Source organism: Colletotrichum fructicola (assembly GCF_000319635.2).
Source record: "Colletotrichum fructicola Nara gc5 chromosome Unknown KSG_Nara_v1_contig09, whole genome shotgun sequence".
Lineage (NCBI taxonomy): Eukaryota > Fungi > Ascomycota > Sordariomycetes > Glomerellales > Glomerellaceae > Colletotrichum > Colletotrichum fructicola.
Genome location: NW_027094059.1, coordinates 4,052,612 through 4,080,357, shown reverse-complemented (window position 1 = coordinate 4,080,357; position 27,746 = coordinate 4,052,612). Strand labels below are relative to the sequence as shown.

Genomic DNA, 27,746 nt, shown 5'->3' with positions numbered 1-27,746 from the left:
GTAGCAGGGTTAGGGTTAGGGTCAGGGTTCCCTTTCGGAACGCGTCGAGATTTCAATTGAAGGTGGAGACACTGAAGTCAATCCCGGCCAATCAGAGGACCCAGGGAACGCGTCGAGATTTCCAAGTCGGGCAGGGGGGGACCGGTGGGGCTCCGGACAAGTCGGGCCAATGGCTGTACACGGATGGCCGTATCTCGACGCGTTCCGGCATGGAATAACTGAGTAGGGTGAACTCAGTAGTTATGGGATTCTGCAGAACACGAAGTCAAATTCGCAACAGCGAAAGGTCAAGGACATGATTTTGAATAAGCTGCCGAATAAAACAGAAGGGAGCTATTCGTCACTCACTTTAGAGCTTGGCAAAGTGATCAAACAGCTCAGCAAACGCACGGCGATCGACGAATTGGATCAGATGCTGAATAAGGCAACGAGCACCCGTGGGGAGGTCATCAACGATTTGGAGCGCTCCCTCACTGCTGAGCAAATTTCCGAATTGAATGAACTTCTCAAGTGGGTTGTGTATAGCAACGTCTCTTTAACAGTGGACGAGCTCGAAGCTGCTATGGTATGTGAGATCGTACGGAACTCTGGGGATAACTACTAACAGGCCCTGAAGGCTTTAGGTTCAGGCATCGAATCTGTTCCGTGGCTTGAATCCGCTATCAAAACGAATTACTCTGCCATCCTGAAGCTCGAGGACGACAACGTATGTGTCCAGGATGAGGTAGAAGAGTTCCTGCGGAAGGGCGCGGTCGCTTTGGGGCTACCGGACACAGTCAAAGACCATTCTTCTATCAGCATGACCATCTCTATCAAAAGCGCAAGCCGAGAGCAGTGCGGTCACTTCTTTTGGGCTCTCGCCGACAGAGCGTTTCGGAATCAGTTCCAGTTCAACTTCGAAGGAGATTCTTTCAACACTTTCCACGCTCTAGGTCAGCACATTTCGGTAGACGAGTTCGAAGCGAATCATTTCATTGTTACTCGCGCATTCGAGTACTTCAGAAAGGATCCTGTGGAAGAAACTAAAGCCATCGACATCTACCTCTTAAACTGGTTGCCCTATCACTTGGATAGACTTCGCGTGCTCGAGGACGATAGGAAGGGTGAATTGTCAAGTGAACAGAAGTCCGAGATTGGACTCAACTTGCAAAACATGTTTCAAGACGATAGAGTTCTTCAAAACCATAAGAGAACGTTTCAGAAAGGTTACTGGACGTCGGAGGAGATCAAAGACGTACGTCTGTGGTTGGACGACCCAGCCGTGGTACGACGGATGGATAGAAAATGGCGCGCAGATGTCAAAACAGCTCCCAGTCCTCTGAGGGGCTACTTCAAGCCGATTGCGATTGCGGTCCTGGAAGGCCTTCTGAGGGATCGGAGTTGGGAAGTCACAAATGCTTGTACGTGGCTCAGGCAGTTCATAGCCCTTGTGAGTAGCCTGTGTATAGAGTTCTGCAAGGCGTGAAGATCAAGGCCCACTAACCAACTGAACAGGACAATGCAGTCACCCCGCAGCTTGATGCTTCTGTCAACGACGAAAATGACAGTACAAATTCATCTCCGTCATCTTCTGCAATTTCAGATTATTCAATCTACTGGAACAATACGAATAGTTGGTGTCAAGGGTTTTTAGGGCTTTCAGACTCACAAATTGACTCTCTCTGGTATGAGCGATTGGCGGAAGCAACCTTGTCGGAGGGCTGTGGTTGGGATGTGATATCTTCATTTTACGACCGCGCTTTGGAACAGGAAGACCCTAGTTGGCTTTGCTATCGCGGTTTGGGAGTGGCCTCTCTTGCTCGGGGGCGAACCCAAGATGCAGTTGCCCAGCTGGGACGAGCTCTTGACGAAGCATCGAAAGAGGCAGCCTGCCCACAACCGCAACCCACAGACCTGGCCGCGCTGCACTTATTGCTAGGCCAGTGTTGTCACAAGACCGGCGGCATGCGACAAGCAATATCTCACTATTCGGCCGCTGGCGAGGTTGGAAACTCGGCGCAGCTGATGGAAGGACAACTTGGACAACTGAGAGCCGCACTGGCCCTTGAGCATGCTGAGAAAACCGTGGAGGTACTCGAAAGCATTTTCCCCACGGGACATACAGCAGAAAAGGCTTTCGGTGTACTGAAGCAAATTGCAGAGGACCTCGATCATGAGTCACTTGTTCTAGGGGTGTTTGATGTGGCCAAAAACAACCCAGAGCTTCTAAGCAGAATCAAAGCCGCTATGAGGGCCGCTACGTCAAACCTATCTCCAGTTCAAGACCGCACCATCGACACAATTGAGGAAGCTGACTATCATATTGACGACGAAGTCCGCGGCGTGTTGTTATATGACCAAGGTATTGCGGCCTACCAGCTTGCGAATTCGTCAACTACGGCACCATCCGAAAAGGCAGAGCTAGTTGATAACGCCCTGATGCTTTGGAGAGAAAGTCAGGAGCAGCTCAGCCACGTAGGTGGCACAGTCTTTTCCTCCGTTCGCCTTAGTGCCATTTCAGCACTGGCAAAGCACTACTTCCTGAACATGGTGCAGAAGGGGCCAGATATGGGACAAATGGAGACCTTGGCAAAGATGGCCAAAGACGACTCCATGTCCTACTTATCTTCTAACCCGTGCTCTGGATACCTCGGTGTTCTTCACATTCAAAATGGCAATAAGGAAAAGGCGAGGGAGGCTCTCAAGTACCAAGTGGAGACAGCGATCCAGATCCTGTCTGACGACTGGTCTGAGAACGACCACCTCGGTTTTTACATCCTCCAAAGCACGTTGTCTCAGTATCACGACATGGAAAACGCGGTGGTGGCAAGATCCCTCCAGGGCCAGCCGGACCTTGTGACGTCTGCTCTACGCTTCAGTGCTAAGGACTTCCCTGACGTTACTGAGGAGAATAAGCAACGAATGATGAAACTTGCGATCAAGCTGGCAGATGAGACAATCTCACAATCAAGGATCCACATTACAGTCGGTTCGCAGCAGTTTCTCCGCATAAAAGCCGCCAAGTCTTACGTCGAGTCTTTCACTTCTTCCGAATATTTTGAGAGAGAGATACAGTCTAACGATGACCAAAACAGCGTTAAATCTGCTCATTGCAGTGTTGATGACGTGGAGATTGTTCACTCTCTAATCAAGAAACGCCTTGATGCCTTGGAAGATCAACATTCTTCGGAGGCGTACGATGAAGACCTCATCACTATTACTTGTGATGGCTTGGCTTTCGACGGCAAGAAATGTCAGAAGACGGCAGACTTCGAAACCGAGTTCTACCAATGCACTTACTGCTTTCGTCGCGACTTCTGCCCGGACTGCCTCAAGAACCTGCGAGCCATCGGCTCCGAAGCCTCGCCAGTGTGTAGTCCGACACATAAATGGTTACGCTGTCCGCCGCAAGGAGATGATATGTACGTCGGACCGGAGGCGGAGATTGTACGCGTGCCCACGAGCGTAGATGTGCTGCCCGAGGATGGGCAGGTATGGGTGGCTCATTATGCGACTGAGGGAGTGAAAACCGTTCTGGTAGACACATGGAAAGAGCAACTGGCTAACCATTGGGGCATTCCACTGTCTGTTGGTGAGAATGCAGAAACGGAGACTGTTACATCGGAGCCTGTGGATATTGGTGATGAAGGAGATGGGTCAAATTCAGGATTGACTTAGCGGTTTGTAGTGGAAAATTGCTAGATCCGCTTCTTCTTTTCTTTTTTTGCTTGCGTGTAAGCACTTTTCTTAGTTATAGTTAATAGTTACTTGCCCACTCAAATAGTAATCTTGTCACACGCGCAACGGAGCATGATAACATGAAGCGATGTTTCGGTTGAAATTCAAGGACAAGTCATAAACTAACATGGTCAGCACTAGTCATACATACTTGAGCAGACTCAAAATGTCTGCGTGCTGTTGTCCCGCCGGCAGTGAGTGCATCCAAATGCAGCACCTCCCCATCATTTGTCTTATTAACAAAGCATTTTGTAGCTTACGTGAAATCACATCTCATTCTCCACAGGTGGCCTCTACAGCTCACAGTTCAGGCTTCGCCGTGGGCGTGACCGTGGCTGATGCATAGACTGTCATGACCAATGTAGTGCCTGTTTCCTGGACGTCCACGATGCAGTCGCCCTTGGAACCTTGCTGAATCTTGGCGCAATCCTCGTCGGTGAGCTTGTAAGTAAGCTTGATGCATAGATCGTCAAAAAGGTCTGCATTTTGCAAAGGGTTGGTAGGAGCAATGTTGCAACTCGTACTTCCTTTCTCAAATGAGAATCCTCAGATGAGGAAGGAAGGTTTCTTGTTCATCTCAGCTGCATCTACGTGTCCTTTTATCTTCGACCCTCATGTCCTATCCCTTGATATCCTATCCCTTGATGTCTTACTCAGTGCCGAACATAGCCGAGAGCATCCCATGTGACAGGCCTAGCCTGTTACACATTTACTCCGCCCCTTGTTGGGCAGAGGCTTGTGATGACAGCAACGTTTTGGCCGTTCGCGTCCGCGCAGCAACATCTAAGCAACTCTTGAGAAAGGGCGGTGCTACAAATAGGGAGTCGATAATACTCTGGTAAGGAAATATTGCTGGCGTACCTGAAGAAAGCAGCAGCTAGTGTGAGTGCAGAGGTCTTCATTTTGCTTAATCACACATGCAAGTGATGTCGATTGTGAAATTGTCGGAACGATATTATGGCAGTTGTCGGCAACTGCCACTAATGCGGCCTCAGGGCGACGAGCCACACTGCCAAGCCGCATGACACGTGCCGCCGGGGCACATCCCGACCGCACCGGCGTGCCGGGTATATATACACGGCACGTAACCACAGCGGTCATTCGGAGAAGAAGGAAGAAGAAGACAATCAAGAACCATCAATTTCCGTTGCATTTCAGTTTCCCTTTGTTTGCAGATATGCAGAGTGAGTAACCACACCCACGCACCTCCTGCCGCCTGTGCCAAACCAACAGCAACCTTATTATCAGCTCCCCAGTCGAGAATCTGAGTTATCTCCTGACTGAGGGCTTTAGCGTTTCCCTCCAGGGAAGGGCTAGTAGCTAGCAGGCCTATGTCAACCGCATAGCCAAACCGTAGCTTCTGGTTATCAGCTAGGATATCAGCTATGTATAGCAGAAAGAGAATAGGGGATAGCGGTGAGCCCTGAGGCAGCCCACAGGATAGGGGGAAGTCCTCTGTGGTGGTCTCCTCTAGCCTGACTCGGGCTGATGCCCGCGGGGGCATGAACTGGATGATGCCCTCGGGGGCATGAACTGGATGATACCCGCGGGGGCATGGTCACTACTGATGCCCTCGGGGGCATAGTTACGACTGATGCCCTTGGGGGCATGAGATGGATGATGCCCTTGGGGGCATGGTCACTACTGATGCCCTCGGGGGCATGGTTACGACTGATGCCTTTGGGGGCATGAACTGGATGATGCTCTTGGGTGCATGAACTGGATGATGCCCTCGGGGGCATGGTCACTACTGATGGCCTTGGGGGCATGGTTACGACTGATGCCCTCGGGGGCATGAGCTGGATGATGCCCTTGGGGGCATGGTCACTACTGATGCCCTCGGGGGCATGGTCACGACTGATGCCCTCGGGGGCATGGTCACGACTGATGCCCTCGGGGGCATGGTTACGACTGATGCCCTCGGGGGCATGGTCACTGATTCCCCCATCAAACAAACCTAGCTAGCTTACTATCTATCAATCTACCTATCTATCCATATACATATATACCTATATGTGTGTGTATCTGTGCGTGTGTGTGCGTGTGTGTGAGGTCCCTTTCTTTACGTGTCGTCCTCCTACCTACCCTACACCACCACCACCACTCTCTCTCTCTCCTCCTCGCCCTAACCCCACATATATTGTGTCGCGGGGCCCTGCTACCTACTACTACTACTACTCCTCGACGCGTTCCGGCATAGAATCATTGGGAAAAAAAGTAGCCATCGAAGACGTGATGATAGCTATCGTGGACGTAATGGTAGGTTCAACATCTCCATGGAATAATTGAGTAGGTGTTTGAAGCTGCCAGTAAGTTAGGTAAAAAAAAAAGCCAAGAAAGGCAAAACATACAACACCGGGCATTCGCCGGTCGTCACCGACCCGACTACTACTCCAGCCCTCACTGGCTTATCTATGGGAGAGCGGACGGGATCCCGAGTTCTCCAGTGGGTATGGTCGTATGTGAGAAAATGCGAGTCAAACTTGCTCTAGATGCGAACACCATTCCACCCCCTCACCTAACTCCTCGCCTTAGGGATGTGAAGAAACTGATTTCAAACACCGACCCAATCCAGGCTGCGGATTCCAATTGGTGTCCAGAGTTCTGCGGTTTTCTCCGTCTTTTTCCCACGCTGACCAATCTCACGTTACACTTCAATCTCCGCGACGAAAGGCAGCAGTTTCCGAGGCTCTCCGAGGATCTTCGAGTTCCAGGCCTACAGAGCCTGTGTATCGAATTCGTCGACTGCACGAAGGACGAGCTCATGATGTTGCTAGAGGGGCATCGAGACACGCTTCGGGAGCTTATTTTCGAGTCTGTCGATATCACCGGAGGGGGGCGAAAGACGTGGTCCTCACTTCTCAGAAGTCTCCAGCATAACCTCAGGTTAGAGGCAATCGACTTAGGGAACTGTATGGTGGATGGGTTTTATCTTCATTCACAGCGGACAACATCTCCCAACCAGAAGCTGTGCGCAAATAGCCCTGAAGAGATTGAGTCTATGTGGTGGGCAGTAGATGGAATGGAGGAGTCAGAAACGTTTCCCTGGTCTAGAGGATCTCATTATGAATGAATCAGGGTTTAGGGGTGATGGATAATATCATGTAGAGGAGTCGAAAATGTTTCCCTGGTCTAGACGATCTCATTATGAATGAATCAGTGTTCAAGGGTAATGGATGATATCATTATGTCCACAGAGATTATTATCCAGAACCCGTGCGTCGCCCTTGCCAGAGAAGATCGCCTTGGCTTGGAGGAAACCATTCGTAATGAGGCTAGGGACGTTGGTGAAAGGGAAGCTGTCGCTGAAGTTGATGGCTCTACGTGTCTGGCGGAGCGCCCGGTCGTTCAGCGCCTTCTCGTGCTTGATCTCCGCCTCCTGCGCGGCGCGCCTTAGCGAGCCCGGCGGGCCGGTAGCCACAGCGTACGTGCCTTCTCGTCCGCGCAGGCTCACGATGTTTGTGGACGTTAGACGGCCTCTGACGGCATCGGGCGCCCACTCTACGCCGGCTACGAGCAGTCCTCTGGCCAGCACCGAGGCCCACTCATTAGGCTTGAGTCCGCCACTGCTGGTTAGAGCCGCCTGCAGGTGGTCCGGCCACGTGGCGTGGGCCGGCGCGAATGCGGCCCGCCCCTTCTCGGTGACGACGACGCGGACCAGCTCGGCGGTGAAGTCGTGCCTGGGGCGCATCCTCGACGGGGCCATCACCACGCGCGGGCCGCCCGGCGTGAGTCCCTCTGTCAACCGCTGCAGTGCTTTGCTAGTGAAGGCGTCCGGCGCTGCTTCCCACGCTGTAATGGCGACCTTGCACGCCTCCTTTTGCCCCGAGGTGGTGGGTATGCCGCCGGCGTCGCCGCCCTCTTGCAGCCTACGCCGCAGCTGACTACCTATGAACAGCTTAGTCTGCGGGATCCACATCTCCCGCAGGAGTTCCGTCGCGAATTCCGTTACGGCCGCGTGGCTCCTGAATGCGTCCCGTCCCAGCTGGCTGAACCAGATCTCGGTCTCCCGGTGGGAGACGATGCGGTCGCCATAATGGTGGCGGAGCTCGCTGACATGGAGTAGCACGAGCCTCCCCGTCTTCGCCGAGCGCGGCCACCGGCTCGTATCTATAACCGCACTCGCCGCCCCAGCTGGGCAGAGGTCCAGCAGGGCTGGGTCGATGTAGGGCCACGCCCCAGCCCGGAGGCTGTCGAGGGTGCCCAGCGGCCGGAGCACCGTCTTCGGTAGGTGGCGCTCGTGTCCGGTGAAGATATACCCGCCGAGCCGGTCCAGCACCGCGACGCCCTCGGAGTGCGCGAGGTCGAGGCCGCGCTCGCCCCCAGCAACATAACGCCGCTCCATCTCGCTAATGGCGAGCTCAAACAAGCGGCAGTAGGCGGACATAATACCGGGGAAGACGTCCACTGGCATGGACCGGAATATGTGGACGTATGACTCATGCTCTGTCAGGAAGAAGCGTATGAGCTGAAAGATGGGGCGGATCACATTCTCAAAAGTACGCTCAGCACCATGCATGTGTCGTATGTGGAGGGACACGACCTGCTCCATGCGGTACGCCACCTCATCCTTCTCCATGGCGATGTCCAGCTGCCGCCGCTCTCGCGCGAACGGCTTGGACTCCTCGGGCTGCTCAGGCGTGAGATCGCCGCGGATGCGACGCAGCAGCCTCTCCCGCCTGTCTCTCGTGTAGGACGTGGCGGACGTGAGGGACGTTGGCGCCGTCAGCGCCGCCGTCGCATATCCTTTCGTCGCGAGGAGGGCGCTTGCGCTGTGGCGCACGCTTCTCTTAATGTTAGAGTAGCCCTGGAAGTAGCCGAACGACAGCACGTCTGCGCCCTCGTTGCGGTCGCTTATGTTTCCCCGTAGGGCGGTGTAGAGCGAGTCGAGGAAGGCGGGCGGCCGGCTGGAGGAGAAGTTCCCGTACGTGGGGTGGAAGGCCTGCGGGTAGAAGGTGTAGTCGCGTCTGCCGGGATACTCTTGCGCCACCATGTTGCGGTCGGCGAGGAGGCAGCGCGTCTGCGAGCCGTCTGACTCGCTATTGATGCAGGCAGCGAGCGCATATGATATAGCGGCGATGCCGCCTAGGTCGAAGCGGGCGCCAAGCTCTGTGATCAACTTCTGTAGGCCCTTGCTATCCCTGAGCATCTGCTGGTAGTCTATGCTATCCCCTGCGTCACTGTTACTACTGGATCCCTCGTTGATAGAGAGCTCTTGAGCCCTCTGCTGGCTGGTTTCATCTCCGTTATCCTCCCCCTCGCCCTCTTCCTCCTCCTCCTCTTCCTCCTCCTCCTCTTCCTCCTCCTCCTCTTGCTCATGGTATACGTGCCGCTCGCGTGGTAGGTTGTATATTTCGTCGTTGATCTGGATCTCGATATTTGCCCCGTAGTCGTACGCGTGGAAGGCTGGCTCGTGGCGTCGCCAGTATGAATCGCGGTCGCGCGTGCTAGCCCATACGGCCCATCCGTCCATGAACTGCTGCTGGAAGACCTGCCATTTGGCTGGGCTTATGCGTTGGGTGTTCTTTATCCCCAGCCGCCAGCTGGTCTCAACCCCCTCGCCAAGCAGCTGCGGCGACTGGAAGACACTCACGATGTACGCGGCTAGCTCGCGCGCCAGCCTAGCCGGCATACCACTCTTATCCAAAGCCGTCTGTCTCTCGCGCGGCCCCTCGCGCCCGGCGGCCGGCTGCCCGGACGCCTCGTCCGCCAGAGGGTGCATGACGATGAACCAGACCTCTCGGGTACCGGCCTTTGCAACCCTGAAAGTACGCCCAGTGATGTCAAACGAGATGCCGTCGACGTGCTTAGCGCTGTAAGGCGCTGCGTATCTCTCCAGAGAGAACTCGACGTTGTCGAAGACGGGCCCGTCGCTCTTGGTGATGGGGCTGCCCGGCTTACCGACAATGCTGAAGAAGTCGAGGAAGAACTGCGGGAAAAAGGAGTCTGTCGGCTTCGCAGGGGCGCTGCCTCCGGCGCGGGACCCATAATCGATCGTATGCTTCTCCTGGAGAATCTTGAGGGCATCGGCCGGTTCGAAATCGTTGTTGAGGACCTTGTTGATGAAGCGTCTAGCTGTGGAAGGGGCGAGAGAAGTCAGCTTCTTCCTTTGCTCTTGGTCTTGCCCCTTCCGCCTATATACCTTGGAACTTGTGGTGTCCTGAGGAGTGGTCCACCGCCCACCGGTGGCCGATCCGCCTGTCGACACCTTCATCGTCTTGCTGGTCGTGCACCAAGAACTCATCGCGACCCAGGTCAGAGGCAGTACCTACGTCAGAAAAGGCTTCACTGTCCACCGGCGGCTCAGCAACAGCATCTGCCTCGTATGTTATAGACATCTCAATATAGTAACAGCGCAACACTGGGCCTTGCTGTTCATAGTCTCAGTTATGTGTAATCTTGACGTCGGCTGAGGGTTTCATGCGAAACGCCCACTGTATACTACGCAAGACCACCAACATGTCCTCAGTAGCTGTGGACATGTTCCTACCAGTCATATCCTACCCTCTCTATACACCTCCTTACCTACCATAAGCGTGGGAGGCAGATATGCAGTATGTGCTGGCTGTATGTTCTTGGGGTGACGAGAAACCTACCCTCAGCCCCCCTTGGCGGCTGGCCTGCCCCCCCAGGGTGAACTCAAGCCCTGATTGGACAGCTCAGTACCTCATTAACATAAGCAAAACCTCTGAACAGTCTCATGAGAGGGATAGTGGAGTCTTACCTCACAGAGACCATATGGAAATAGGCTATCTTATTCATATATATGCCCTCCGGGGCATGAAGCTGATCAACACCTTGAGGGTTACACTTCGTATTGGAATACGAAACCTTATCTAGATTATGGTATGTGCTCTGCGGGCGCAAGCATTGCTGGGACATCTTCTATTGGCTGCTTCTCCTAAGGGCCCATAGTTGTCATATTAATCATCTCATATGCAAGGGATGCAAGGGATGCAAGGGATGCAAGGGTTCCTCAAGCGTGCTGACGCGGTCATCACTGCTACGCTGCTCGAGCCGGTTTTCCGGCTCTGAGCCCCAGCTTCCAGCGTGGAACCGGTTTCTGGCCAGTTGTGGTTGCTGGCGCCTTAGGTGATGGCAGAGGGCGCCACTGTTGATGTGACGGCGGCGGCGACGAGGAAGAAGGAATGGTGCTGCGACGGCTGGGTTGTGCTACGTCTTGAGCGTCGTCGTCGCCGTCCTTGTTGTCGTCGTCGTCGTCCTTGTCGTCGTCGCCGCCGCTACGTTGGCGCTGGCGGGAAGACCGCTTGGTGGTGATGACGGGCGCGTCCTGCGTTGGCTGGCTTGGGCTATCGGGGCAGTCCAGCGCCGCCGCGGAACTATTACAGAGCGCGAAGTAGTTGTTGACGAGCTCCTCCGCCTTCTGCTGGGCAAATTGCATGGCCGCAACGTCCTGCTGGCCGGCGAGCTTGGACAGGCTGGCGCAGAAACCTCGCACGAGGGTGGAGGCCTGGGCCTGGCGCTCGCTCCCCCTGGTCGCGCGCTCCGTCTTCCACAAGGGGCGCAGCGTGTGGCCCTTCCTGTCGGTCGACTGCCGCACTAGCTTTAGCAGGCGTGCCCACGTAATGTTGTTGAAGCGATGCCCGTATGAGCTGCTGTTGTCGCCATCCCTCCCCTCAGCTACCGCGTCGTCGTCCAGGAGCGGGAGCAGCTCTGGCGCCCGGAACTCGGCCAGGTTATCCCGCACATGGTCCAGGACGCGTCTCTGGAGCTGGACGGCCGCGATTGCAGGGAAGGCCCTGGGGGCCCAGCCTCTGCGTGAGGCCAGCTGGTCCAACGCTATCGACAGGTGCTCCCGGAGGAGGGGCTTGTTCCTATCCTTAGGCCTGACGTCGTCGACGGCTGCGGCCTGCTCCGGGCTGATCCAGCGGATCACATGACGGAGCACGCGGACGGCCGTTTGGATCTCTATCTTCCTACAGTGAAGGATACGCCTCAGGTCGGGGAACGTGAGCACCAACGATTCCACGACGTGGTCGTGGATGAGGCAGTAGCTATCATCATCCAGCGTCGCAAGGAACCCATCAACCCGCGCGCGCGGATTATGTCCCGCCTGCTGCTGCTGCTGCTGCTGCTGCTGCTGCTGTTGCCCGGACGTGCAGTAGAAGACGCTCGTGATGTCGGGGGCGGCTTGACAGGTCGAGAGCTTGTCCCAGTCGGCAGGCGTGATGTGGTCCCGCTCGTCCGCTGGCAGGTCGGCCAGGACACTGAGGACCTCGTTGAGGGCATCAATCCAGTACTCGTCGATGCGGAGGCTGGCGATCCACTCAAAATATGAGATGTTAAAGGTGTCTAACCCTAACCTTGTGCAGCACCACTGTGTTATGACGCGCCGCCACCTCCGGTGGTTCCACAACGTGATGAGCCTCCGCGTTGGGAAGTGCTTCTCGCCGCCGAGGCGGAGCGCCTCAACAACATGCTGAGCTGCGTCCTCCCCGCCTAGCTCCTCGTCGTCCCGCCCTCCCGTGCAGGCGATGGACGCAAGCTGCATCCATATCTGCCCATGGTTGTCGGGCAGGCTTGGGTCCCGCCGGTTCACACGCAGCTTGATGTTCAGGTCGCGCGGCAGGCGGTCTTCAGGTGTCCATGTCGTCCGTTAGTCTCTCGTGAAACATCCTCATGCTTTTTTCTGGTGAGCCGGATGGGGAGGGCCTTCCTACCTTTATCGTAGAGCTCGCACACCCACCACAGATTGGAACCCGGCGCGCCCGTCTCCTTGACGTACTCGCGGAGCGCCTGGATGCGGTGCTGGCCGGCCATCACCTCAGCCTTGGTCCCATTGACTTCGGCCCAGCGCAGGAAGGATAGCTCGCGAGGGCCGTCCTCGTCATCCTCGTCGTCCTCATCGTCCTCGTCGTCCTCGTCGCGCTCGTCGCCGCCGTCCTGTAGCATACGCCTGACTTCCTCGGCGCTGCAGAGGACGACGATACGGTTCTCCGGCGCCCGCCTTTCCAGCCCGCCGCTCCTGAATGCGTGTACCAGCTCCTGGACGTGGGCCGCGTTGATCGGCCGGTTCTTTCCGACGCTCCAGGCTGTGCTGAGCATGTCAACGGGCATCCTAGCAACAGCGAGGAGGAAAGGTTGTGCCCGTTCTCGCGCGGACGAGGTCTCTGTGAAGGGTGCGCTGGCCTCGTCTTCTCGTCTGGCCCGCACCCGCCTCCTGGACCCTGACGGCGCTGCCGTAGCCGCTTTCTTATCGTCGCTCTCGTCACGCTTCCTCTTCCGCTGGTTGGCGGGCACTCTGGTCATTGCGGTGATGTGCACTTTCTGATGGAGGAAACTATCGGGTTTTCCTGTTTTTTCCCCCTTTGTTTCCAGGGTGGTGGTTTAGGACTGGGTGGTTGAGTGGTTAAGAGGGTGCGGGAGTGCTGTTGGTGAGATGAGATATGTGGGTGTGCGTAAAAGGGAACATGGTACTCAAAAAAGGGGTACGTATTCAGCATGACTGGATGTGATTGGCTGAGACTGCTGCTTTAGGCTGCCAGGCGAGGGCGGGCCAGCCGTGGCGGCGCGGCGCGGCCAGCAGCCAGCGGCCAGCGGCACGGCGACAAGCCAGCCACAACGGCTCAGGGAATTAATATGCACTTACAACTGTGAATGCCGTGGATGCTTGTACCCGCTGTTCATCGCCCTTGAACGGATAGCCGTGTTGTCTCGTACGCTCTATGCTGAGGATTAACGCCCTCTACAGGCTGCGTCTCAGGTCCTGCGAGCTTGTAGTAGGGTTTCAGCGTGCCTCTAGCATGAGACGAGCGTGGGATGGTGAGTTGGAGCCCTGTCTGGCTATACTGCATATACTCTATCCTAGGCGGACGACTGTTCTAGTAGGGAGATGTCCAGCGTGAGGTCTGTTATGAGGAGCAATACACGCTCTTCTAGCTTAATCTGGGCTGACTATCACTACACATAAGGGTATGTGTAGCCCAGCTGGTCATCTGTTTATGACGATATAAAGATTCATCATGATACTAATACAGCATATCTGTTGGATGTGTATACTTATTGGGACTGGATGGCGGTCTTGTGTGGCACACACTTTTAGTGCATATCCAAATACATCTTGTGATAAAATGCAGAAAAAAAAGCGTCTCAGTGCTGCAATGAGCGATTTTGCCCGTTTCAACTCTAAATCACCTCTATATTATCTATATAAGCTATTCGATCTACTTTTTTACTAGCTACAGCATGACGCGTGGAACTATTCGCTATTTGCATCTTTTAACCCTGGGTTTCGAGGGGCGACTCGCCCAGTTGATGCTCAACAGGCTCTGACATAATCAACTACTGTGGGGCGGCCTCCGGCACGGGGTCGCAGTTGTTCCAGACTCTAAGAGCTGTCCGCTCCCGTCCAAGGGCTGTCCCCAGACCTCCCTCAGGGTCTACACCCCCCCCTCCTTCTATTTTTACATCACCCGACTATGCTACTTCGTGGACGCGTCTCCCCGTCTTTCTCATGCCTTTCTGCTGGCTATTACTCCTCTCACTTCCCTAGGCTGACCGACCAGGCCTCTCCACGCACATATAGCCCGGCCATTGCTCTATACTTGTCTCACCTGTCTAGAATAATGGACTTGATCATAGGAGCGGCTTGTCTTTCCTCTCCATACAGGGCTTGACGTGTTTATTTTGCTTCCTTCCGACGCGACGTTATGCACTAGTCCGCTTCCGGTAAGGCGCTTGCTGACTCATAGCCAAACACCCTTTCATTAAACGCGTGGATAACTCTGCTTCCTCCCCGGGGGGACGCGCTCCTGGTTTTCTCTTTCCTTCTTCATCCCATCTTCATCTCGCCATCTCTAGATGAAATACAGAGGAAAGTAACGGCGCTACGGATACATGCGTGCTGCTCAATAGCCACCTGCGGACGCTTTACTACATTATCCATCTTTCTCTCTCAATCTGAATACTCCCCGCGAAGGGAGAGAGAGGCCTGCGGCTCTCGAACAATCGACGTGATGTGCATCACCACGAAGCTCGACGGAAACCCTTACGTGGACCAGCTAGCTAGGCTTGAACATAACGTTCCTAAGGTAAGACAAGGTAAGTAGATGCGCGAACGTTAATGCGGCTTCTAGATGAAAGCTGTACGGCGGGGTTTGGTTGAGGCCTGCGAAGCCCCCAAACGCGTAAGTTGTTCTTTGGCCGCGAGGGCGTGAGTTGGACAATGTCCCCAGGCATGAGGCATCGGGCTTTTGACACTTGAAGCCCCCATACCCCCGCGGGCATACGTTGCTTCATGCCCCCAGGGGCGTCGAGCTTTCTATGCCCTCACGGGCATGCGTTGCTTCATGCCCCCAGGGGCGTCGAGCTTTCCATGCCCTCACGGGCATGCGTTACTTCATGCCCCCAGGGGCGTCCAGCTTTCTATGCCCCCACGGGCATGCGTTGCGTCGAGCTTTCTATGCCCCCGCGGGCATACGTTGCTTCATGCCCCCAGGGGCGTCGAGCTTTCCATGCCCTCACGGGCATGCGTTGCTTCATGCCCCCAAGGGCGTGTCACTACAGCCTGCCTTACCCTGCCTAGCTAGCTACAAATAAATCTATACATCCATCTACCTATCTATCTACCTACCTACCTAGCTTAGCAGTATGCCTGCCTGCCTGTGCCTGCCTGTGCCCGCCTGTGATCCTATCCCTCTCTCTCCTCGTGCTCGTGACCTTGGATCTTGGACCTTGGACCTTTGACCTGCCTGCCCTGCCCCTGCCTGCCTGCCTGTTTTTGCTGCTTCCTAACCCTACCCTGCCCCGACCCGTGCCGTCGGGCCACGCTACTCGACAACGTGCCCAGACAGAGATCGCCTACGGGCTCACCCCCAGTCTAGACGACACCAGCTCTGAGGAAGACTCCGACACCGAAGGAACGACACGACAACTCCTCCAGTACGAAGAAGTGGACATGCTCCAAGATGAACAACAACGACACTTCTATGGGGTCTCGGCAACACAGCGAGACCGAGACTACACCCCTCAGCTACACACGGGAGACCATCCCGCACTAAGAAGCAACCACCGACTTCACCGAACCCTCTTCTGGCCACAATGCTTCCATGACAAATGCAAGGAACACATGGGAGACAAGCACGACTACCGATTCTACCCCAGAAGACACAACGACGAACCCATCAAGAATGTCTACGCTACGCGTGTCATGATTGGATGGACAATGACGACTTTCGACGGAAGGATCGCTACCTTTCGACCAAGCCCACAGTTCCCCATGAGTTGCCAGCACGATGACAACATGAAATGGGACGAATGCCAGCGCGACGAATGCCAAGTCCACTACCAAGACAAGGCTCGTGCCTGGAGAACCATAAAAAACGGACCAAGGCCTCCTCAGGTCAGAATCCGCGAAAACAGCCTCAATAAGGCGGTACGGGAAGGAAAACGAATCACCTACCCAGGACAACCAGAGCAGTCAAAAAACTAGACTCGCCTACCGACAACGGATCACGACAGGCAACAAGAAAAAGATCCATCTACCAGATGTCACAAGGACATAAGAGTAACATAGAACTCGAAGTCACTATTAACGAACAGACAACACTCGCGCTGATTGACAGCGGAGCCGAAGCAAATTTCATCGCCCCCCGAGCCATCAATAGGCTAGAAGTACAATGGGGAGGGAAAGAACGACCATACCCCCTACACACGGCAGAAGGAGAAGAATTCAAGTACGAAGGAGGTACCATCTACAATGAGACTGCGCCCCTCGAGATGAGCTACCTGGATCGAAAAGAAAGAATCCAATTCGACATTGCCGACATAGGAACATACGACATAATGCTAGGATTACCCTGGCTACGAACAAGCAACCCACGGATAGATTGGAGCAAAGGCCAACTCCATTGGGACCACGACGACTCAGTCCCTGAGCAGCCCTGTCAAAACCAGGCCTCAAACGAGCCGATACAACAAGAAACAGCGAAACGATACATCTGCTACCTCAAGGCAAAAGAAGCCACGTCACAACCATTGACAACGACGGATCTCGAACAAAAAAATGATCCACTTCTGTCTATCCCAGAAGAATACAGAGTTTACGAGAAACTCTTTGCAGCCGAATTAGAAACCGGACTACCCGAACACACCAGTTTCGACCACGAAATACCCCTCAAAAAAGGGAAGGAACCACGCTTCAACAAAATCTACGGACTCAACCAGACAGAGATGGAAGCCCTAGACCAATACCTTGAAGAAAACCTCAAGAAGGGATACATCAGACCCTCAACGTCACCAGCAGGAAGCCCAATCCTGTTCGTACCCAAAAAGAACGGAAAATTACGATTATGCGTCGATTACCGTATGCTCAACGAGATGACGATCAAAAACCGATACCCGTTACCCCTCATCGACGAAATGAGACGACTCCTCCACGGAGCCAACTGGTTTACAGCTCTCGACCTCAAAGGAGCCTACAACCTGATCAGAATGAAGCAAGGCGAAGAATGGAAGACCGCCTTCAGGACACGAAAAGGACATTTCGAGTACCTCGTCATGCCCTTCGGTCTTACCAACGCCCCTGCGACTTTTCAGAACATGATCAACCAAGTCCTACGCAAGTACGTCGATATTTGTGTAGTAGTCTATCTCGACGACATTCTCATCTTCTCACCAACACTTGAAAAACACAAAGAAGACGTGCACCACGTCTTACAAGCCCTCCAAGAAGCTAAGCTGTTGGTCGAGCCTGAGAAAAGCGAATTTCACACACAAAAAGTGGAATACCTCGGATTTACCATCACCCCCGGCAAAGTCTGCATGTCAGAAAACAAAGTCAAAGCCATCAAGGAATGGCCGGTACCCAACAACCTCAAGGAAGTCCAAGGATTCCTAGGTTTCGTCAACTTCTACCGCAAATTCATCAAAGACTATGGCAAGATCAACGCGGCTCTCACAAACCTCAGCCGCAAAGACACGCCCTTTACATGGGAAGAACCACAACGAACAGCATTCCAGAAGATCAAAGACCTCATCGCCAGCGAACCCGTCTTAGTCATCCCAGATCCAACAAAACAGTTCGAAGTAGAACCCGACGCATCCGACTATGCGATCGGAGCGCAACTATCTCAACGAGACTCAGAAGGACGACTACATCCGTGCGCCTTCTTCTCTCGCAAGCTCCACGGACCCGAACTCAACTATCAGATCCACGATAAGGAACTCATGGCAATCATTGAAGCCTTTAAGGAATGGAGACCCGAGCTCTCAGGAACCACCCACGAAGTACTTGTGTATTCAGATCACAAGAACCTTTCACACTTCACGACTTCGAAAGTGCTGAATAAAAGACAGATTAGATGGTCGGAATTCTTATCAGAATTCAACTTCCGAATCATCCACCGCAAAGGATCAGACAATGGCAGAGCCGACGCTCTTAGCCGAAGGCCGGACTACAACGTCCCGGTACCTGAAGAAACCCAGGTGATTCTCAAAGGAAACAACGACGGAGACCTCGTGCCAGCAACCAAACTCTTGATGATGGCTGGACGGTCTAGTACTAGCCCGACTAGCGAACTAGACGACGAAGCTATCATGGAATTTCATGCTCGCCCCGCACACGGTCACCAAGGAATCACGAAAACCTGGAAACGAATACGACAACAATATGGAGAAAAGGTCACGAGAGAACGTGTGGCAAAAGCGATTAAGGATTGTGAGGTCTGCCTCAAAAGCAAACCCGCTCGACACCAACCTTATGGTATGCTACAACCTTTGCCGGTGCCGCAAATTGCCTGGCAATCCATATCACTCGACTTTATCGTCAAACTACCAAAGTCTCGAGAACCCCTCACGGGAGTACACTATGACAGCGTTCTCGTCATTGTGGACAGACTCACGAAGTACGCTTACTTCATCCCGTACAAAGAAGCAAGCAACGCCGAAGAATGTGCCTACACATTCCTCAAATACATCATCGCTAACCACGGAACACCTAAGGAGATTGTGTCAGACAGAGATAAGATCTTCACCTCCAACTTTTGGAAATCAATCATGTCACACCTTGGCATCAAACAATCAATGTCCACTGCATTCCACCCGCAGACCGACGGACAGACGGAACGAATCAACCAAATCCTCGAAACCTACCTCCGCGCCTACGTCAACTACAACCAAGACAATTGGGTTGTACTGCTACCAATAGCCCAGTTCGCCTACAACAGCGCGGTAGGAGAAAGTACCAAGGAATCCCCCTTCTACCTCAACTATGGATTTGAACCTACCGCCTATGGAGAACCCCGAGCAGGCCCAGCCGCAGTAAAAGCTGTCGCCTCAGTACGACAAATCAAGGATACCCAGGAAAACGCACGCAAAGAACTCGAATTTGTACGACAAAGAATGACAAAATTCAGCAACAAACGAAGGATTGAGGGACCAACCTTGAAAGAGGGAGATAGCGCCTATCTCGTACGGCGAAACATCAAAACAAAACGACCAAACGACAAACTCGACTACAAAAAACTCGGACCCTTCAAAATCTCACGAGTTATTTCACCAGTCAACTACGAACTCGAACTCCCAGAAACCATGAAGTGTCACCCAGTATTTCACATCTCACTACTCGAACCAGCCCCACGAGGTACACGAACGAATGACCTCATCATCGTGGAAGATAATGAACCAGAGTACGAAGTAGAACGAATCATAGACCACCTCAAGGAACCAGAAGGGTACCAATACCTCGTCAAGTGGAAAGAATACGGACACGAAGACAACACGTGGGAACCAGCTAAGAATATCACGAACGCAACTGATGAGCTCGCACGTTACTGGCAATAACACCAAGAACGAGAAAACACGCCAGCACCTGTCACACTAGTCCAGAAGAATGTGGGATACAAGCGAATCAGACACCCACATCAATACACCAAACCACCAACAGGAACAGATCGACCGCGACAAGGGAAACCATTTATTCGCCTAGGGACACCGAAAGCCAACTAAGAACCACTCCCCGAGGACAACCCCGGAGAACCCTGTTCCCCAACAACCGGAACGGAGTCAAGTAACCCAAACTCAGCCAACAAGGAAGGAGATAAAGCCACATCGGGACAAACCGTATCCCAATCTCCGACAAAATCCACAGGAAGATGGTTAGAACCAGCAGAAGAAGGACGCGCCTCCTCCCGCCGACGCTGCTCCGCCTCTGCCTCCTCCCGTTCCACCCGCTCCAGCTCCTCCACACTATCGATACCACGACGCACCGCACGCATCATCTTCTCAAACCACATCTTCTTCTGTTTGCGAAGACGCTCGACCTTAGCGTCTAGAGCACGACGTTCCTCCTCAGCCTGTTCCAAGGCATCCTCAAGTTTTTGGTGTTGATCCCCGATACGCCGGAGTTGTTGCGCAGAAAGACCTTGGAGGTCACAGTAGGATTTACCGCCGTGAGCGCATTCGGCACAACGAGAAGAATCCAAGGGAGAAACCTCACACGACGAGAAGCCGCGACGCTCGCAAGACGAGCAAACAGGCATGACGACAGAACGCTGAAGAATGGCGGAAAGTAAAGAATTCTTTTCAACTGTCTTTTTGGCAGGACGACTATCAGGCGACGACACAGCCTTTCGTTTTTGAACGCGACCTGACATGGTGTCAGCATCATGGGTAAATCAGAAAGCACGATTGATGGATCCCCAACCTGGGACCAACGACCTACTTATGCTGGGTCTTGAGGACAAGACCTTTGGAGAGGAGACCTGATGTTACGACCCGACAGGCATGACACGTTGGAACAGCCCCGCCTGGCATCTCGGCGGCTAACGTAGAACATATGTACGCAGTAACACAGGTGTAACCAGGAACCATCGGGAAAGGAAGAACTATGGTACAGGTCACGTGACTTCGGGAACAGCACGGATACAGGGCAAAGATGGATATGTTGGATATGTCCGCTATCCCAGCTATCCATGGATATGTTGGATAGCACGGATATCCTACATAGCCACCACAAGAGATACTGTGCAGAACTTGTATATAGTATGACCTGAGCCTGGCTCATGGTCAGACTTCCATAGCTCTTCAGCAATCAACTTAGTATTCATCCTCACGGATACTCTCAGCTTACCTTCACTGCGAATTACTTGTTGAGCCTAAGACTGATCACCTTAGCCTCTGACGACCGATCTACTATCAGCCTACGACCTACAACTCAGACCACGACCTCAGTGAACTGTTATAACGTGTCAATCCCCAGCTTCTGTTAGCAGACCCTACTGTCGGATAGCTGACCGTAACATATTTATAATATAGATAATTTAAGTATAGAAAGTTTAATAAATAATACTTAGTAAGATTTAAATAAATCTTACCCCTAGTCTTCGCAGGCCTACTCTTTTTTAGGTAGTAGTTTTAATAAATAATTGTATTATTTATTGTTGCTAGTATGTTAGGGTGATCATGGCCGGCTCGCTAGTGGCCGTGCAGATCAGTCTCGTGTGCGCTGTAACAGCGCACTTCCTAGCGCGCACACGCATGTCGGCCGTGGATAACGCCTGGCAGACGCTTGCACAGGTGGTCTCTCCTAGCATGATGAACATGCTTGGGCAGGTTGATACTTTAACGGATAATGAAGTGAATGAGCTGGGTTGGGAGCAGCTCCGCAAGGAGATGGCAACGGCGTACTGGCTTTTGAGACCTGATAAGAACTCTAATGGAAAGGCATTTTAAATCTTAGATATCATACCGCTCTTGAACCAGTCCAGTTCGGAGTGGTGTGCCACGCTCGTTTTCCCGCCTAGCTCATTTCTGTGCTTGACCTGTTGCTGAATGCGCGCGGTATCCTTCCAGCCCCATGCTTCGTCTTTTTCGATTCCGTTGCTCTGACCGTTGAGAACGTTACATATGTACCGGCCGACGATAGGCATAAACCTGTGACACATTTTAATCAGTCTCTGAGTCTTATCATACAAAAGATGACTCACTTGTAGCTGCTGAAGTTCCCCCCAGCCGCGATATGCAAATTCTGAAGCTGCGCGTGTGGATGTCTGGATAGCAGCCAGTCGCCCGTCGGTGTCGCAGCATCCCAGCAGATCCGCCATCGATCTAGCTTCCGCTGTGATGAGAAGGCTGGTATCATTGCCTTCAGTAAACTGCCCATCTCCTTTTGAAGCTTTTCTGGGACAGTGTTTTGGCCCCATAAGTCGGGGACAGAGATCCGCTGGCCGGAAGACGTCGTTTGGGTATTCACGAACTCTGTGCGGAGGTCGTTGACCTTCAGTGTGCGATTGTCGGGAGAAGGTGGAGTCAAAATCCCCCAGCCTTTGTATACCAAGATGGGCAAGTTATCTGCACACATCATTTCCGTCTCTTGCGATGTCAGCGTGTAGTAGGCCGACACCCTGCCCACTGCTTTCAATTGTTGTTCAACGCGGTCATCGACCGCGATATCGAGAGCGTCTTCAATCGGCGCGAGAAGCTTGCTCGTCCAGGCGCCGGTTGCCAGTACAATTTTGTCGGCTGTTATTTGGTTTCCGTCTGCTGTACGGACACCTATTACTCTCCTTCTTCCAGTGTCAAGTTGGAGTTCCTCGACGTCGGCAGTCACTCTTTGCACGCCTCTTCTCTCAGCAGCTGCCATGAAGCTCGAGGTGGCAGACGCAGCATCGCACCATCCGGCTTCCGGATTAAAGTAAGCGTCGCCCACGTCAGCAGTGTCTATTCCCTGGAGCATCTTCCAAGTATTCCCCACGCTGGATACATCCACGTCCCTGGTATAGTCCGAGCCTCGCAGCCGAAACGTCCGTCGGACGGCTGTCGTAAACTCGCTGTTTTTCTCATCAATAACCACCCAACCCGTCTTGTGAAAATGATGACCCAAGTCAATGTCCCAAAACCAAGGATGGATGGCTTCGTTGGCGAGATTACAGTACAAGGGGCTCACGTAGTCTGTGCGAATGATGCGGTTGACGTCTATGGCGGCTGCAGGGCTGGGGCCCCGGGACAAGGCGTTCCAGCGGTCGATTACAGTAATTCGGCTTGGGTCATCGTAAGACTTTGCCAGGTGATACGCAGTGGATGTGCCGAAGGTCCCAGCACCCACAATGAGAACAGTAGGCTCAGTCATGCCTAAAGTTCGTGCCTGAAGTAATGAAGTACTATAGTATGCAGAACAAAAATGACGTCGCATGAGGAAATTCCCCGCTGGAAAGCTGCTATAACTTTATAACCCCCAGGTCGTACACATTTCTCGGAAATGCGGCATTCGGCTTCTTAGATTCAAGGTCAAGGGCGTCTTCCCCGCGTTTGAACCCTGAGATCTCCCGACGTCCCCGCAGCAAGATCGCGGGGTCAGTCCCTGAGCATCCAGTACCAATGCGGCGGGGTAGCCTTAGAGAGACATCATCGATTCCAAGTGAAAGTTAGTGAAATCTCACTGCCATCGCGGTGTCCTTAACAATAGGTAAACTGCCGATTGTCAACTGCATGTATCCTTCTAACCGTGTCACTTTGGATCATTAGATGAACCTCAGCTACTACTGTGAGATGTTTCTAGCTGAAGAAGTGAACCAGTGAAAACTCGTGTTATCCGTAGGCGTTTGCAGAGAGGGTTTATCTCTAGTCACTAACAATTCCCCACACCTATTAGGGTATTATTTAACTTAACATTCACAATACTTAGGTAGATAGTATTAAATTGCAAAAGCACTAGTGCAAGGGATTACTTCATGAATGTTAGATCAAACCTGAATTGTGCTATGTCACAGGCGAACATCTCCCAGACGTAGCTCACACGAAACAGGACTTGTCTTTGGACTAGACACGTTGTAGATATCCGCGCCTGGTATTTGTGTTATCACAGCGACCCAACTATGAGTTTTCCAAGCGCGATGTGACTACCTCAGTAAGCAGCAGAATAGCATACATAACCTGGTTAAGCATTGATGCGATGGGAGCTGAGTTTTATATCACTCATAGTAGCATTCTAGAACGCCAAGGCAGTGAGCCTTTGTGTTTGAATATAATGAAATCAGCCATACGATTATCGTGCCTGAGATTGTCACTTCTCGCGCAGTTACGTGGCTGTGTCCGTCAGCCGCTGACAGAAGCCCAAGTCCTCGTAGTATTGCCACGTATCCCGCCTCAAAGTGTAACATTTCTATCAAAGAATTGCTCCGTTCTCAAGGTGACGGGCGGCCGCAGATGTGTCTACTGCATACGAGCTTACCTGCATGTATTGTCTGGTATTAATTCAGAAAATGACATGGCGGTGGATGGTATCTTTCTCCAGATGACCAAACCAATGTGGGCACCATTTATCAAAACAGGGCGATCTGTATGCGTGATTTCTTACCGCAGAAGAGTCATTTCCCCGTTTCTTTTATCGCTGACAGTTTTCTTGTCAGCCTGTACTAACCCGTCTGATTCTCAGTCCATTTCCGGTAATTCTGCTCGTCTCGTCATGCATGTGGTCATCCTCGGCCCGTTCACCGGTTACGTGTTTGGAATGGGCGTTGCATTCGATAGGGAATCATGCAAGACGTTCGACTTTATTGATCCATACACAGGTTAAGACGTTTTTGATTGGACTCGTCAACTCTTGGGTTACATAGAACTGCAGGCCCCGTATATCTTAATCTGCATGTAAGCGCTCTCGGCCCTTCGTGATATCTTGATGTGACCTCAACAGTTGAGACGCACCATTTATCCACCGTAAATACTATTCTCATACCTGACAAAACACATAGGTCAGGGTCTGTGATTACTGCATTGTCGATCTCGACGGACGAGCTCGGGATGACTGCATGCGCGTACCCACTGAGGGCCCGTGAGTGGGGAGTTAGGTAGCCTCGTAAGACCGCTGTCTGATAACGGCATTGGAGCCTTGTGTCGGGATCAGAGGGCCTGTCTGCCACAATCCTCAAGCGCCCCTATATATCATCATGCGAAAAGTCTTTGGAGAGAAGGTCTCTGAACAACCACACAGATTGTTGCTCCCATCCTCCCAGCCGTAGAGATGGCCCCGCCGAAGAAGAGAATCATTTTCCTGACAAACAGCGACTATGGACAGGCTAACGTTGTTCTATCCGTCGCCCATGCTCTGGTTCATAAGTCTCAGGATGTCGAGGTTCACATTGCATCGCAGGCTCGTTTGAAGGGACCGACATCCCGCCTAGTCAAACAGCTGACTGCGGACCTCGGCTCAGCGGCGGTGGACGCCGTCAAGTTTCACGAGGTGGCTGGTTTGTCACATTTCGACTCTGTCGATAGACCTGGAAACCCTACGATGGAAACTTGGCTGGTGAACCCAAACTTCAGCAATGTCACTCGCAATATGCTCAACATTGCCGGCCTTGCTCTTCCGTGGAGCCCCGAAGAGTTCGTCGAGATCTATCGGGATCTCGAGCGCATTTGGAACGACGTTAAGCCAGATGTCACAGTTGCAGAGGCATTCTTCGCGCCGGCACTCACCTTTTGCAACCGCATCAAGATGAATTGGATTGTACTTGCTCCAAACACGATCAAGGACTTTGCTCTGCCACTTCAGCCAAAGATGGCAATGCTGTGGAAGTATCCTGTGTAAGTAATCATCTTTCATGCTTCTGCATGCATTCTAACGACGTTGGCGTGAAGCATATGCTCGAGCTTGCCGTTCCCTGTCCCACTGCACCTCATTCCTTTCAACGTTTTCTACAACGTGGTGGCTGGCGTGACAGTTTCAACCAATAAGCGGCACACTAGAGTCTCTGGGTATCTGCATAAGGTCATTGGACCGGACACTCAACTCTTGACGATGAACCAACTTGGTTTGGTAAAGGCACCACCCGAGGGTCTTCGTCTTCTCGTGGCCAATAGCCCAGACATCGACTTCCCTTTCGAAGTGCTCCCGGAGTTCATTACCCCTTGCGGCCCCATTACTCGCGCTGCTCCAGCAATATCAGATACCACACAGGATCCCGAAATGGCAAGTTGGCTTAGCAGAGGTCCGACAGTCTACATGAACCTAGGCACGCATCACTTCTTTGACGTTTCATTAGCCAAAGAATTAGCCCTAGCATTCCGTCGCCTATTCGATCTTGCTAAATGTTCCGAGCCCTTGGGTCAGGGCAACTTGCAGGTTTTATGGAAGATGCCTCGGAAGACTTCAGACGGAGATAATACCGATCCCTCAAGCACCGATTTCCTGGGTCCTTGGAAGGAGATCAAATCTATTCTGAGCCCAGAAATGGACAACGATCAAATCCGCATCTTAGACTGGATCATCGCCGAGCCGAAGTCTGTCCTTGAGTCAGGAAACGTGGTCTTGTCCGTGAATCATGGCGGCTCGAACTCATTCCATGAAGCATTGTGGTGAGTCTTGTTCAATCCCCGATACATAACACTTCCAGTTGGTATAGCTGGCTAATGCTTGCAAACATAGCACCGGTATACCCCAGGTTGTTTTACCTGGGTGGGCAGATTGCTACGACTTCGCTCAGCGTGCTGAGATTCTTGGCATAGGGAAATGGGCCAACCGTAAGGCGAAGCCATACTGGAAGCGCGATGAATTTGGAGACTGTCTCGAGGGAGTTCTGTTTGGTCCCCATGCCAAAATGATACAGGCGCGGGCAAAGGATCTGAGCAAGCGACATCCTGAAGGCGCCGGTCGGTTGAAGGCAGCAGAGGAGATTTTTGCGCTGCTGGATGGGCCGAAGTTCGAGGCGTAACACATCGTTCTGCATGAAAAACGTTTTTTGTGGAGAGGAGAATCGTAATGTAACTCGACACCTTTTCAATCCAACGCTTGTTATATTGTCAAGACACGAAGCATTTTCTAAATATGAACCAAATCAGATGCTAGTTTCACGGACGATGACCGTCGGCGTTTGGGATGAGCATGTCTATTCGGTATGGCTTTAACAGGCCGGAAGCCATGGCAGCGAACGTCCATCAACGCGCGCCGGTTGTCCAACACATTACGCCCATATATACGCCTGGCGAAATTCATACAATATCATGTCGCTAATGCGCAGGCTTACAGTACCATGCCAATCGTCACATTGTGAATGTTGTGTCTCCCAAATTTTGGATATTTTGTGGTGATCGTGAGCTGCTTAAGCTACGGCCTCGTATCCCGAGCGGGTGTTGTGTGCGGCGCGGTTCGAGAACAGCCAGTAGATGATCATGCCGATGATGGGGAAAAGGAAGACTACAAGACACCAGAGGACCTTGTGGCTCACGGGACGGTTGGACTTCAGAACCTCGACTGGGAAGGGAGTTGTGAGTATCTTGATCGACCCGTATCAAAGACGCAGGTGAAACAACTTACTGAAGACAATGATATCCAGGACAAGCACAATGAATCCAATCACACCACCACCCGTTCCATATTGCCAGCTGTTCTGCGAAGTCGTGGACAGGGTAGGGTCAAGAGGGGCGGCTGCCACCAGCAATGCGAAACAGAGCTGGAGGAAGAGGCTCGGGGAGAAGACGGTCTGAAACATCGTGTCGGTTGACCTTGATCTGAGTTATTGGGATTTTCTGTCGTTTCTGGGGTCGAGTATTGGCTGTGAAGGCGGGGTAAAGGCGAGAGATATGGTGTGCAGCTCGTGTCGAGTTGAGTGTTGCAGAACAACGCATTTAATACCAGGCGGCCGCTGAGCTGCTCGTGACGTCATGCGCTGGCGTTGCGCGCTGTCGTCTGACCAGCCTGTTCTGTGCGCTAGCCCCAGCCAGGCATCCTGTACCACAGCGCAACGGCCAGCGATAGGCGGAAAACGCTCTGCTGACCCAGCCCCCAACGGCCTCGGCTGGAAAGTGCGTCAACCGCGCAGTTCGCTTGGCCGCAAATGGCCGTGCAGGTCTCAGTGACGTACCTTGGCATTTCGACCAAGCAAGATCGAGATTGAGGCGCTACGATCCAATGGGGAGCACAGCAAAGATTCAACAGGCAAGTAGTGGTAGCATTAAATAAAAAGAAAGTCAGTTCCATTATTAAGATTACGATGAATGATTGTCGTTATGAAAGATTGTCGTTAGTAGCTTCTCGTCGATGTGTTATTCCCAACACCAGCCTATTATGTCCCAGC

General features: G+C 52.8%; 8 protein-coding genes across 8 annotated transcripts; 3 read left to right on the top strand and 5 right to left on the bottom strand.

The window, feature by feature from the left end:
- Positions 1-412: 412 nt before the first annotated feature.
- CGGC5_v015512 (uncharacterized protein) lies at positions 413-3,080 on the top strand (the record flags this gene model as incomplete). Its single annotated transcript, XM_066153277.1, has 5 exons — positions 413-565; positions 617-1,429; positions 1,495-1,612; positions 1,892-2,964; positions 3,075-3,080. The coding sequence occupies 5 exons, from the start codon at positions 413-415 to the stop codon at positions 3,078-3,080; spliced, it is 2,163 nt and encodes a 720-aa protein (XP_066007355.1).
- Positions 3,081-3,123: 43 nt separating this feature from the next.
- CGGC5_v015511 (uncharacterized protein) lies at positions 3,124-3,557 on the bottom strand (the record flags this gene model as incomplete). The annotated part of the gene is made up of 4 exons (XM_066153276.1): positions 3,124-3,214; positions 3,280-3,318; positions 3,377-3,493; positions 3,547-3,557. The coding sequence occupies 4 exons, from the start codon at positions 3,555-3,557 to the stop codon at positions 3,124-3,126; spliced, it is 258 nt and encodes an 85-aa protein (XP_066007356.1).
- Positions 3,558-6,880: 3,323 nt separating this feature from the next.
- On the bottom strand, positions 6,881-10,055 carry CGGC5_v015510 (uncharacterized protein; the record flags this gene model as incomplete). Its single annotated transcript, XM_032024026.1, has 2 exons — positions 6,881-9,792; positions 9,860-10,055. 2 exons carry the CDS (start codon positions 10,053-10,055, stop codon positions 6,881-6,883), a joined length of 3,108 nt encoding a protein of 1,035 aa, XP_031879149.1.
- Positions 10,056-10,720: 665 nt separating this feature from the next.
- On the bottom strand, positions 10,721-12,987 carry CGGC5_v015509 (uncharacterized protein; the record flags this gene model as incomplete). Its single annotated transcript, XM_032024027.1, has 2 exons — positions 10,721-12,312; positions 12,399-12,987. The coding sequence occupies 2 exons, from the start codon at positions 12,985-12,987 to the stop codon at positions 10,721-10,723; spliced, it is 2,181 nt and encodes a 726-aa protein (XP_031879170.1).
- A 3,921-nt stretch (positions 12,988-16,908) lies between these two features.
- Tf2-9-8 (Transposon Tf2-9 polyprotein) lies at positions 16,909-19,518 on the top strand (the record flags this gene model as incomplete). Its single annotated transcript, XM_066153275.1, has 1 exon — positions 16,909-19,518. One exon carries the CDS (start codon positions 16,909-16,911, stop codon positions 19,516-19,518), a length of 2,610 nt encoding a protein of 869 aa, XP_066007453.1.
- Positions 19,519-21,404: 1,886 nt separating this feature from the next.
- fap1-1 (L-pipecolate oxidase) lies at positions 21,405-22,804 on the bottom strand (the record flags this gene model as incomplete). Its single annotated transcript, XM_066153274.1, has 2 exons — positions 21,405-21,609; positions 21,663-22,804. The coding sequence occupies 2 exons, from the start codon at positions 22,802-22,804 to the stop codon at positions 21,405-21,407; spliced, it is 1,347 nt and encodes a 448-aa protein (XP_066007413.1).
- Positions 22,805-24,694: 1,890 nt separating this feature from the next.
- sdnJ-2 (Glycosyltransferase sdnJ) lies at positions 24,695-26,384 on the top strand (the record flags this gene model as incomplete). Its single annotated transcript, XM_032024030.1, has 3 exons — positions 24,695-25,257; positions 25,312-26,028; positions 26,099-26,384. The coding sequence occupies 3 exons, from the start codon at positions 24,695-24,697 to the stop codon at positions 26,382-26,384; spliced, it is 1,566 nt and encodes a 521-aa protein (XP_031879169.1).
- A 387-nt stretch (positions 26,385-26,771) lies between these two features.
- CGGC5_v015505 (uncharacterized protein) lies at positions 26,772-27,161 on the bottom strand (the record flags this gene model as incomplete). Its single annotated transcript, XM_032024031.1, has 2 exons — positions 26,772-26,923; positions 26,987-27,161. 2 exons carry the CDS (start codon positions 27,159-27,161, stop codon positions 26,772-26,774), a joined length of 327 nt encoding a protein of 108 aa, XP_031879171.1.
- Positions 27,162-27,746: the final 585 nt, after the last annotated feature.